Source organism: Ooceraea biroi, chromosome 9, assembly GCF_003672135.1.
Source record: "Ooceraea biroi isolate clonal line C1 chromosome 9, Obir_v5.4, whole genome shotgun sequence".
Lineage (NCBI taxonomy): Eukaryota > Metazoa > Arthropoda > Insecta > Hymenoptera > Formicidae > Ooceraea > Ooceraea biroi.
The window spans coordinates 1085592-1097895 of NC_039514.1; the positions used below are offsets into that span (position 1 = coordinate 1085592).

General features: G+C 45.6%; 1 protein-coding gene across 4 annotated transcripts in view; it reads left to right on the forward strand.

Annotated features, from left to right (window-relative positions):
* The window catches only part of LOC105276208 (nephrin), a 235158-nt gene that overhangs the window by 205649 nt on the left and 17205 nt on the right, over positions 1 to 12304 (forward strand). For all 4 annotated transcript variants that reach the window (XM_011333650.3, XM_011333649.2, XM_011333653.3 and 1 more), the window contains exons 4-6: positions 8204 to 8392; positions 10214 to 10393; positions 10845 to 11135. In XM_011333650.3, coding sequence (XP_011331952.1) covers positions 8204 to 8392; positions 10214 to 10393; positions 10845 to 11135 — 660 coding nt within the window. The remainder of the gene's footprint in view (positions 1 to 8203; positions 8393 to 10213; positions 10394 to 10844; positions 11136 to 12304) is intronic.

A 12304-nucleotide genomic window follows, 5' to 3' on the forward strand; every position in this document is an offset into this window, starting at 1 on the left:
CGTGAAATAAAGTGGATCAGTCAGACAATCTGCGTATAACGGGGAGGTTAAGCGCGGTGTTAATCAACGTTGATGCTGTGTCCTCGAAACCTCCGCATTTTTGCGGGTCTAGAGTGAGAGAGAGAGAAAGAGAGAGAGAGCACACGCGCGCGCACACGCATGCATCGTTCACGAATGCATGGCGAACCATGGTGAACCATGACGAAGCAAGGTGGGGCAGGGCATGGCAGCAGGGTCGATGCTGCACGAAATCCCGCAATGTGATACAACGCTGGCTCATTCAATTATCACTAAACCCCGAGACCCGCCATCTGCCCTCCCGGCCACCTCTCTCTCTCTCTCGACTCTCTTTACGCGTGGTTGTCCCTTGCAGCAACACTCGCATACAACACGCGACGGAGGGGAGATGATATAACGCCACGACGAACTAACGCGCGAATTTACAATCTACCATCAACCTGACCAACCCTCAACCAGCCCTCAACCAGCCCTCTACTGACCCTGCACCAGTCCTCTGGCGCTTTCTCTCGTCCTCGTTCGCGATCTATCCATCGACCCAGTTCCAGGCATATTGGCGATGTCTTTCCGGCCCGCTGCCCCGGAAAATGTAAAATGGATGTTTTGAGATCGCGCGGATCGCCGCGACGGTCCGAGGACCAGATTCAATTCCTTTGCGTCCGGTGAGAGGACGTCGCATAATGCAACAGCGCCTTCAAAGGGAGATAAGTCCATTTCCGGGCTGCGGCGAACACACCCGTGTAACTGGCCGACCTCACGGGTCCTGAACTCGATGTGACAATAAAGTGATTATGGACGAGTACTTGTTGATGTTGTCCACTGATTTTGCAAATGCATCTCGGGACGAACAGCACTCTGAAGCACCCGTCAACGACGGATTCTCTGGTGATGACTGAATAATTCTAAAATCAACGAAGGGAGAACTGACAGCCACTTATTTAAATTGTCATATTATCAGCGGATAATTATCGGTCGTATACTTGTATCATCCGCAGAGGGTGATCTACATCGCGAATTTTTTCCATCGCGATCTCGCAATTACCACGATTAACTCATTCTGTCTCCGACAGAAACAAACAACAAGGTCGCGAAACGATATGAATCAAATTACGAGGAACGGGAAGGTTGGACGTGACAGTACGTTTCCTTTTGGGAAAATTCACCTTTTAGAAAATTAACCGAATGTAATTTACTGAAATATCAGCCAACGAGGAGATACACGGAATTTTTAATATCACTGCTCGCAAGCTTCCGAGATCTAATCGCGCTCGCGCGTTTTAGACGGGATGATACACCTCGTGATATCAATTAGCCAATGAAATATTTGTAACGTGCTTTTAATTTTCTCCGACTCCAATACAAGCTCGGCACAAGACGAAAATCGAATTTCATTAAAATTATAAAGTCCCGACTTGCTTGCTTGCTCGTATTGATCGCGAGAAAAAGCGACGCGAGGAGAAACAGCGAATTAAATTACCGCAACCCGCCTCCTCGATACCGCAGAAATCTTGCACGCAAATCACTCTCTCCTTTCATTAATATTCGAAGTAACGCTGATATGTGCGCCGGCCACAACAGAATTCCGCGGTACGCGCAGTTCGTGACTGAAATGCCTTCGATGCGCGTTATTTAAAATATTGTCGTTTTTACACGTTCCGCCAAAAATGCATACGTTGATTTAAAAATAGATATTTCGTCGCCCGACATCGAAATGTATCCCCGTCGACTTTATCTGCCTCAGCACACATTGGTCCGCAAAAAATACGAAATTTTGAAGATATTCTATGTGCACGATCAATATGAACTTCAAATCGAATGTAAACTTTCATAGAAGATTCCAGGGCTCCTCGCATCGGCTATTTTTCGCAATAACTGTGCTCCTGATAAGGCAAAATTATAAAAAGTTCCGTTACGGTTCATGCCGTTTTAATTAAACTCGTTACTGGCAGTTCACGGATCGGTGGTTGATCAGGAAATGTTCCTCCTGCTTTGTTTGCGTCAAACAACCTCCGTCTTCCTCGCTTTTCCTATTCACAGAGAATCTAAGAGAAGCAGAGAGAGAGAGAGAGAGAGCGAGTTACCGTAGCATTAAATTAAATAGCGGTCCCATGGGAGTTTCATGACGAGTCACACTGAAACCCGCGCCGTCCCTCCAAAAAGAAAGAAAGAAAGAAGGAAAAAGAGAAAAGAAAAGATTGTCGAAAGAACCTGGCGTTCTTTTAGCACGGCCACCGGGGACCGATAAACTCGCCGCCACCCGTTCGATTTCGCGTAAAAGGGACGAAGGGCTTTATCGGTCCATCAGGCTTCCCGCATCCACGCGACTTAGAATCCAATTGCCGCTAAGTGCGGACACGATTTATCGCGAAACAAACAGCGATGCTTCTTTAGGCTTCTTTAGGAAAGTCTAACGTGCCGCGAGCAAGACTCGCACGTACGAGTATTACAAGCCTGCCAGAAGTCCTCCAAGTGAAGATAGAGTTTGCTTAATGAAGATATCGTATATATCTTGATGGCGGTACTGGGTACATCAGGCATAAGAAGTGCAAGAAAGATAAGAGACGAACGTAAAAGAGCGTACGCGAAAAGTTTCGCGAGAGCCTCGCAAAACTGCACGAGAGAGAGATAGAAAGAGAGACGAAATTGAGGAAATAAAAAAAGTTTTAATCGTCATTCTCGGGCGAAGGAACGTGTGTTTCTTTTTCATTTCTAGTTCAATCTGGAGAGAATATTACATCGTATTCGAGGATTGTTTACGAGGCTGGCCGTTTATTTTAATAAAGGGGCAAGAAGGGAAGTGCGCGTACGCGCATGCGATGGGTCCATGTGTCTCCCGCGCGATATAAAAATGTACGACGCGTATTGTGTGCGCTGCACAATTCTCCGTTTCCAAGACCCGCATGAAAACAAGCGAAGTAGATAATGGCCGTGGCACGAGATTTTCTTCCGCGAAACTTTAGACTTTTTCAAGTTCCGGGTTTTGAGCGCCGTTTACGGCGATACTGTGCGAGTGTACCAACGCGATGTCTCGCATTGTTGGCATTTTCCCTCCATTTGAATTCTCCGGAAATTGTACAACGCATTCAGGAAAAAGTCAGGTCTCTGTATTTAATCTGCGCGACTGCGTATTTGCGCTCGCGCGCAGATTTTCAATGCTCTCTCTCTCTCTCTGTTTCTCTTACACAGATCTCTTCTTGCTCTCTTAAAGTCATCTTGCGTCAAACTTACAGACAAAATTTTTGTTTTTGCAATATTCATTAATAAATTAACTCGTACAATTCACAGATGTCTCGATAATACAAGTTGTTCCACGAAGAGCAAAGATTAAATCAGACTCATCCGGTGCAGCTTCTTTCCATGCACACTCAGTTTTCGCAATCAAGATGAAGAGATGTCACGTCGTTTTTGCAACGCGAATACTAACTCGATAATAAGCATTCCACGTAAACGTTATATTAACAGTAATAAAATGGAATTACACGGATTCGCTATGCTCGTGTTTCCTAATTAAGGGAGAGGGAGGGAGAGAATCCGCTCTATCTCACGCATTGGATAACGACCGAAAGACGGATCGCATCCGCATCGGACAGCGCTCTGATGTACACATCAACGTCATCGGCTATCGATTAGCCAAGAGAAATAAGCATGCATTGCGCTGGCGTAAGCGCGATACGCGCTCATTATCTTGAATTAATGACTGTAAAACTGTAACACGACGATGCATAAATCGTAACACGACACTTCCGCGTATGATGCATCGCAATACGCGTCCGATTCCTTCTCTCGGCAGATTCGCGATCGGATGTCTTCTCTATTACTACTCGGCGATCGAATCTCTTTTGACACACGACGGATCCCAGCTTTACTCGTTTAGAAGTTTTATGTATATCGAAACCGACTTAATCTCTTATAAAGAGCGATACGTTGCAGAACAAGAAGATAAATTTAAAAAAAAACAGAGGAAAACAAGAAATAAAACTGAAAATAACCGAGACGGTTGGAAGTAAAATGGGAATGAAACAGAAACAGCGGAGAAATAAAAACGCGTCTCCCTCTCCTAGGAGATAAAAGTCCACGTCTATGCATAATATAAATGTAAATCAAACGATATGCAGTTGTACAATCTATAAGTAAGTTTCCGCAAATTTTTATCTTCTTTAAAGTCAGATGCCAAGGTTCACATTGATCCTGAGATTAGGGAGTTCTCGAGTACGTAATTCGCGGAGCGAGGCGTTAGCGCACGATCGAAGGACGAAGGGCCGAAGGACTGGCCGGGCAGGACTATCACGGACGCGAACGCGTGCAATCGGAAGCGATAACGATCATTGGCCCATAAATCCCGGTCGAATCCACTTGTATCCAGGAGAGGAGCACAAGGTAGGAGAAGACAAGAGAGAGAAACAGAGAGAGAAACAGAGAGAGAGAGAAAGAGATATGCGATGGCGCATAAAAGCGAGGATAAATTCCTTGCGAGTCGACCGGCTCGGGGAAAATGGCTGCTCTCTCTCTTTGAATTCCCTGAAATATCCTCGACTGTATAAGCCGGTTCCTATTCCCTCCACTCCTCCTCGACAGCCTCCATCCCGTATCCCCGATCCTGCGTAATTAGAACAATCTTTCGACTCTCGCGCCTCTCTTCCTGGCGCGGGGGTGCGCAATTGTGCCTCTCCCAGGGGTGATAAGAACGAGAGACGGATGTCGCCTGCCGAGGAAACCGGATGAGAGAAAAGCGAATGAAATGGAAAGATTGCGAGGGATGAGGAGAAGGGCCAACCGACCGACCGACCGACCGACCGGTAGCAACGATGCCTAAATAAGCATTTAGCGAATAATTGACGCCACTTTCCCTGTTCTCTCTCGCTTTGTAACGGCGATGTTATCGGGAGACGGTGTCTCCATTTGTCTCCCGTTCGCACCCCATTTGGCATCCTTATTCTGCGTCGCGCGTTGTTCCCCTTCGGGAAGCCGGGAAACAGCCGCTTTATACACCGTGCTCGATACGATCCGAGCGAACTGTTGTAATCACGTTACGCGTTGGAGAAACGTTCCAGCTCGATTTATAGCTGATCGTCGTCGTTATACGTCCCAATCGTAATTCGCGAGCGCCGTTTAATTATACGTTTGACATTTTCGCGTTTCAATGTGCGTGCCTGCACCTTGGACCTCGGAGCATTAAATGCCAGAACCGGATCTGGTTAGAATATCGTTTATGACACGTTTTTACGATACAAGAAACGAGAGTGTTTCTGGGATTCCGTCAGAGACGACGACTCGTGATTCGCGCGCAAGGCGATTCAAACGACCAGAAATTATCGTATCGTGGCTAATAATAATCATGGGACAGTTATCAATAAATATCTGATATTCGCACTACGTCGTAAACTCCAATCAAAAGCGAACGCTTACAAGATCTTAGAGGAAAGAAGCGACGACGATCTCGAAAAATTAGCATTTACGCGGTGGTGGTGATGGAGATTTCTCGGGACCGGTTTATATCAAAGATGAGGGCGGTGGAACGTTAACAGCGTTCTCACCGTCGCTTGTAATTTGAATTTAATTCGGCTTCCTCTATTACGATAACAACATTTTATTACGCGTATCAATAAGTAATTGCTCCTGCGTCATTCCGACCAAGATATTCCGATCCAGTTCAGGTTTCAAGAAAAGGATGAGGAGTACGCAATGGCATAAAAATTAAAAATCTATGACAATTTCAATGATTTATCAGAAAACTTCGTGAACGCAGACATCCGGCGATTACGACACATAAAAAGTAACTGTCAAGAGAGAGGCAAAGAAAGAAAGGGAGTGGAAGGAAAGAGAGAAACAATACAATCCTGACAACGTCCGCAGTTCCGCAACCGCATTCCGGAAACGCGCACGTAACGATCGTCATCCAGCATGTTTGTCCTCGCAGTATTCGCCGTCACTTTATATCGCCGTGGCGTGGACCCGCTCGGTCCGAAGACGAACGCGAGCCTCTCGAATGTGCCCAGGGGAATATCGAGGCGGATAAATTTATCTCGGGGGTTTGTAATGGGTCCCGACCAGCGCCCCGACGCCGACCGGCACCGCGCCGATCGTGCGTTACATCGGGTTTCGTGGTGACGAAGTAGCTTCCGGATGCTGCGCCGGTGGTAGTGGCTGGTGGTGGTTGCTGCATCCACGGCACATGCATCCCCCGGAGGATTTCCGAGCGACTGCCAATATAAACTCGAGGAGGCAGACAGTAGAGTGGCCGGATAACCGGCATCAGCGCCGTTTTCCTTCTCTCCGTCGTCGCCGTCTTCGTTGTCGTACGCTTACGTAAAGTGTCTCTTTCGCGGGGTTCGCCGTAAAAATGAAAGCGCTCGCGCGTAAATACGTTTGGCCGTCGATCGGCGCTCTTTTCCTTTATACAAACGATCCTGTTGTTCGAATGAATTTTTCGGGAAGGAAGAAAAGGAGGAAGAGAGAGAGTAAAGAGGATTCTTGTAGTGCGGAGAACGAGAAAGTTTTTTCAGTGCTCGATTTTTTAGAAAGACTGAACGATGCTATTGCACGTCAAGTCTCGTTTCTGATTTTTACTGATTCAATTCTAATTAAAATTCTAACTAAAGTTATTGCCGATCAAATTTGATTTAATTTTTTTAGAATTGAATTTTTCACAGGGATGAAATTACTGCTGTTTGTTTTATCGGTTAAACTTTTATTGTGTAAAATTTTTAATCTATTTTTAGGGCATTTGCACAATTGCGTTATTTGAAAAAAGTTAGCCACTCTGTGCTAGAACTTCCTGGAGATATGATATATAATGTAAAACGCACGGTGCGAAATAAAATGTTATTATCGAGAAACATAAAATTCTATTGGAGAACGATGGCAGCTTCATAATGCAGATTTTATTTATCCGGGATATATATTGCATGAAGTACATATTGCATTCAGCTGTGTCAATAGCTGAATTGATATATTGTGTACCAATCGAATGCGAATGGCTGAATGGATACACAAGTAGTCCTCAACAATACGCCTCAATAGCGGCTCTTCAATTTGTAATAGATTCATAACAAATCGAAAAAATATTGTACTGTCAAGGATGGAGAATGCAGGTTAATACAGTTATCATTAAACACAAATTAGTAGATCAGTTGCAGAAATGCTGTCGATGAGTCTCGTCACTTTTCATTTTCCATTTCGCGCAAAGCTCACTTCATCAAATCGAAAATCTCATCGAGAAATACGCAGCCACGATCGGCAACATTTTTACTTTCGCTCGTTCGATTTTTTTCGAGTAAATTTAACGTTCCATCATTGTTTGCGACATTGTTATCGCCTATAATCTCCTCGTCTCGCAGAATCTGCGTGCACTCTCTGACAATTGCGCTCTGCGAGTTATTGCATTTAAGTGGGAGCGATTCGATCGGGTTAAATGCGATTACGCATTTACGTGTAGAACCGCGCCGGCTGCATAATTATCGCACCGACGAACGAGCACGATTTTCTATACGCGCTTAATAGAATCCGGCAATAAATCGTGCGCGCGTGCACGTTATTCTGACATTAAATTAACTCATGGACGCGAGATCGACGAGCATGCGAAAACCATTCGCTATAAAGCGGCAACGAGCATCGGTTCGTCCGAAATCAGCGCAATGCATCGTTTATCACCCACTGTCTGAAAATCTGTCCATGCAATTCGCGCGATTTACTTTACTCGAAACGCCATTTTAACGATACGCAACGTACACGTGTTCATTTTGAGGCAACACTTATGGCGTGCTTAACAATTATTATTAGACTGCCCAATTACCTATGTATGAGTGACATGTAAATTTTCGCATGGACACCGTCACTCACGTGACGTTTTAATAATATAACGATTTTATCAACTGTTTATAGATACCGAATAGAAATAAAATATTGGGTCATTAATTAATTCGGCTCGCGTGAGATGACAATACAACTCAATGTAGCGATGATTTGGAAAGTTTTACTTATTTAATGATTTCATATGATTTGTATGATATACCTATAACTGTGAGAAATAAAATAAACGTCATCGTGGGCTTACTGTCGAGATTAGACTGAACAATCAACTGGAAGTGATCGTGCGACTAACAACAGCACGTATAACGTTCGGCATAATTGAAAGATTGCTCAAAAAACTCTCAAATAACGTTTCGCATCGTTCTCTTTTTTTCAGCACCCCCGCGGAAAGTGGAGATCAGCAGTCACCCGAACAGGAAGGTGATCGAGGTGAAAGTGGGCGAATCGCGGCGCTTGGAGTGCATCGTTAGATCAGCAAAGCCAGCAGCCTCGATCGTTTGGTACCGCGGAAACGTGCAGATCAAGGGCGGCGATACCACTATCACTCCAATCTCTATCCAGGGCGGTAAGTAGCTACGCTATCCCGTTACGCGCGTTGATATTCGATTCCGATAATCCCCCGCATGCGAATGAATATATCACGGTTATTACGTGACAAGGATTAAACGGACGCCGTCACTGCCGCACGACGTGTTTCAGGTAAACGTACTTCCGATCTAACAATGCGGTATCGACCAATTGACTTCCAATCGTGTCGCATAATCGCGATCGCACGTGAAGAACCCTCCCGCGAATCACGCGAAGGAAAACGATAACGCTAAAGAGTTTTGAGACGTTCCTGAAGAAGTTGCATGAAATTTCTTCGGAACCTCCTGAGCTCTCCTTGTCCTTGCGTATTAACGTATCAACGTTTACAGCATGGCCGCGGAATATTTTTAAATAAATTATATAGAACGACACGCGATCCATTTGCAACTTGGTGCGACGTTCGGAGGGAAATAAGCGGCCTCGAATTTCGTCGGAAGCTGTTCGTCGCTGAGCGCGCGTGGAAGTGGGAAAAAGATTGGGTTGGCGTCGAGACGGTCTCTCCTTTTGAGCGGCGCATCCAGTTGCCAAGAGCATCTTCGATCGATCCCATGACACACAATTCTGGCTGCGCTCCAACTACCGAAATTGACGTTCCTGTCTCGCGCTCGCGCCGCCGCTTGCGTTTTTACATTCGGCCGGAGACAGCTCGACGAGACATCAAACGATTGCATCGGCCGGCCCGCCGTTTTACCACCCGGCGGAGTGGAGAGTAAAATATATCCCGATAAGAAAGTCGATAAATAGCGACGGCCCCGAAATGAAAAGGGGTGTTCATGAAACAAACGCGATTGAATTCCCGCGGATGCGAGAACTTGGTGAAAGCCGAGCAGACAGAAAGGAATTTCGCGCGGCGAAACGCACACGGTATGCCGGATCGGAAAAAATAGCCGGATCGACGCTACATCGATTGAAACGCCGATCGCGTCATGAAAATCATTCTCACGCTCGCTACGCGATAGATTAGTTGATATGATATTAATTCCGTAATTTTACAGACGTATTGCACACATCGAGTTGGATGCCTCAAAGTAGGTGCATCGAGAAATTAATTAACGATTCGAAACCGTCGAGCTCGATAAGATAAACCCTGCTATTATGATATCTCGCATCTCGCTCTCGTTACTCCGCAATCTTTCCCAGAGATGCCACGCATCCAGTCAGACCACGTCGTCGTTGATAGCCGAGAGCATTTGTATCCGGCACGTCTACGAAAACCCTGTGATACCGGCGCCGTTTGCAACGCGGGAATAAAGAGCCGAGTGCACACGCTCTTGCATAAAAGCTTGTCCGGAGCTTTTAGCGGAGATTTAAAAAGGAACGCGTAACGCGAGCGTTTCCTCGCTGACGCGCGCGTTGCGTTCGACTTTAATGTAAATGATGTATCCCCGTATGCGCGTGTCGCGTCCGTGAATAATTTCAACTCCCCTCGCGATTAATTTGATACCTTGCGTGTGTTCGCGCGAACATACCGGCGATTACGGCGTTTCGCGACCGTGGCGATCGGAAATCATTATCATACTCAATCAACCACAAAGATGTCAGGAAAATAATGGATTTAATCTCAGCTGTGTGTATAATTTCGAGGTAATTTGCGATTTTGTAACAATGCTGAGGTGGAAAGTATTAACTTAACGAGAGGTAGCGATGTTACATTTTCTACCGCCGCCCAGAAATTGTCGAGTGATATGGGGAATGAATTACTTGGGTAATCGGAGAAAAATGATTAATTTCGTGGCCGCAAAGTAAAACTGGGTGGCAGGTGGTATTTATTTCGCAATTTGCGCGGGCAATGTTGCAGACAAGGAGACGGCCAAGCCCGGAGAGGCGTCCAAGGAGCTGCTCAAGTACGACACTCACGGTTCCATTACCATCGTGCCTACGGCAGACGATAATGGGATGGATTACACCTGCGAGGCCAGCCACCCGGCAATACCCATAGACAGGCCCATGCGGGCCACCATTAAACTCTCCGTTTTCTGTAAGTGTGACTCCACATCGCATACACGTGCTCTGCAAAAATGCTCGCGTGACCGTTTACGCCGTGGCGTGTCAGCGTGCCCGATATACCTCGTGAAGAAAAAGTTTCAACGGGCGTTACACAAAATTACCCCTAGCGTGTAACTCCAGGCTGCCGAAATTACCGAATCAAGTTTCAAGTCGTTATTTCATTCGCCGGATAACGGCCTAGTGGCTTGGAGAACAATTTCATTGATAAAAATCTAAATATAAAGAAACGAGAACGAAGATTGAAACAGATTGGAACAGAATTCCAATAGGATCAGATTCCTAAACTCGAGTAACTGCTCTTTCGAGATAATAATTTAATCATTCTCAGATTTATCCGTTTCTGCAGTTTGCCTCTGGCAAGTTTGTTAGCGCGTCTCATTAAGCCGTTTACGTAACGCTCTTCGCCATTATTTGCCCTGCAGATCCACCCGGTCCACCCTATATAGAGGGCTACACGGAGGGCGAGACCGTGCAACGCGGCCAGAATGTGGAGCTCGCCTGTCGATCACGCGGTGGAAATCCGCCGGCGGAAATTATCTGGTTCAGGAACGACGTGAAGATCACGACAGCCTATCGCAGGGAGGGCAGCGTCAGCGAGAACGTACTCTCGTTCACGGCCCGGGCGGAGGATGAGAAGGCCCGCTACAGATGCGAGGTCTCCAATATCATGAGCGTGCAGCCCATGAAGGTGCACGTCGATCTCACCGTGCTGTGTAAGTGTGCGGTAGCATTAAAAAGCAAGCAAGACACATTGCAAATTGCATTTCACGGAAGCCATCGCCCGTGCACGTAATCGTTGATAGGTAATCGCGTGCCTTTATCATTCCTCAGTCTCAAATTACATTGAAGACTGAGATGTTGAATTCTTTTTTGAATTTCGGATTTTGACAATCAAAACGTCATCTGCTACATTCTCATTCCTCACATCGCAATCACAATGTCCAACACGTAGTCTGATACTTCATTTCATACATCAAGGATATATTGGATTGACCAAATCCACAAGAATTAATTGTTAATACAAAATTTGATTGAATTTTTCTAAAAAAATCCACACAGGACCTTCCGTAAAACTTTGTATTATATTGAAAATTAATACAAAAAAAATCGGCACGAATCTTCTGGTCAATCCCATAAATGTGACAAAAAGGGAGTAAAGATTGAAAGAGAATAGCAAAGGGATATGAATTCTGTTACTTTGAAAATTGCCTTTTGGAAATTGTCCTGGTATTGTGCGGTATTGTTCGAAGAATGCTCGTCTCTCGTGGGTGATGCTGGAGATGTGTTTAAGGTGTTGGAATGTTAATGTCGACTAGAGCCTGTCTGTAGTGTTTACCATTACCTTACCGCGAGGCATAGTATTGCGCAACTAAGGTTGCACAACGTATGGGGGATCTCTTACCGGCGGAACAGCTGCATAAATAATTCCGCTTCTCTATTTTCGTCGAGGCTACGTTTCGCATTTACCCAAATTGAAATTTTGCTAACTCTGCGCTCGCGTGATGTACGGATAGAGCAACAAAATAGCCGTTGCCGGCCCGCCGTAAACTTCGTGTAAAAACTTACGATTGTAACTTACGTTGTTGCAATTATCGGCAGTCTGCCGCTAAACTTTATGCCATATATCTTTTTTTTTATGGCTCGCGTGAAAAATAAAAATTTACGACAGGGCGAGATGTTAGTCGGGCGCGAAGTAATTCAGCGGTTTTCAGTGGAAAATTTCAGCCCGGCAGGGAACGTTATGTTCATAAAAGCGCAAATTCAATTACCGCCTGTTATCCGCGTTATCCGTTCGGCAAGTATTTTTCGTTTCTTTTTTCCTTTTATTACGACGATGGTACGCGCATTCGATCGGGTATTTTTATCCGTCTGATAAGTCCAA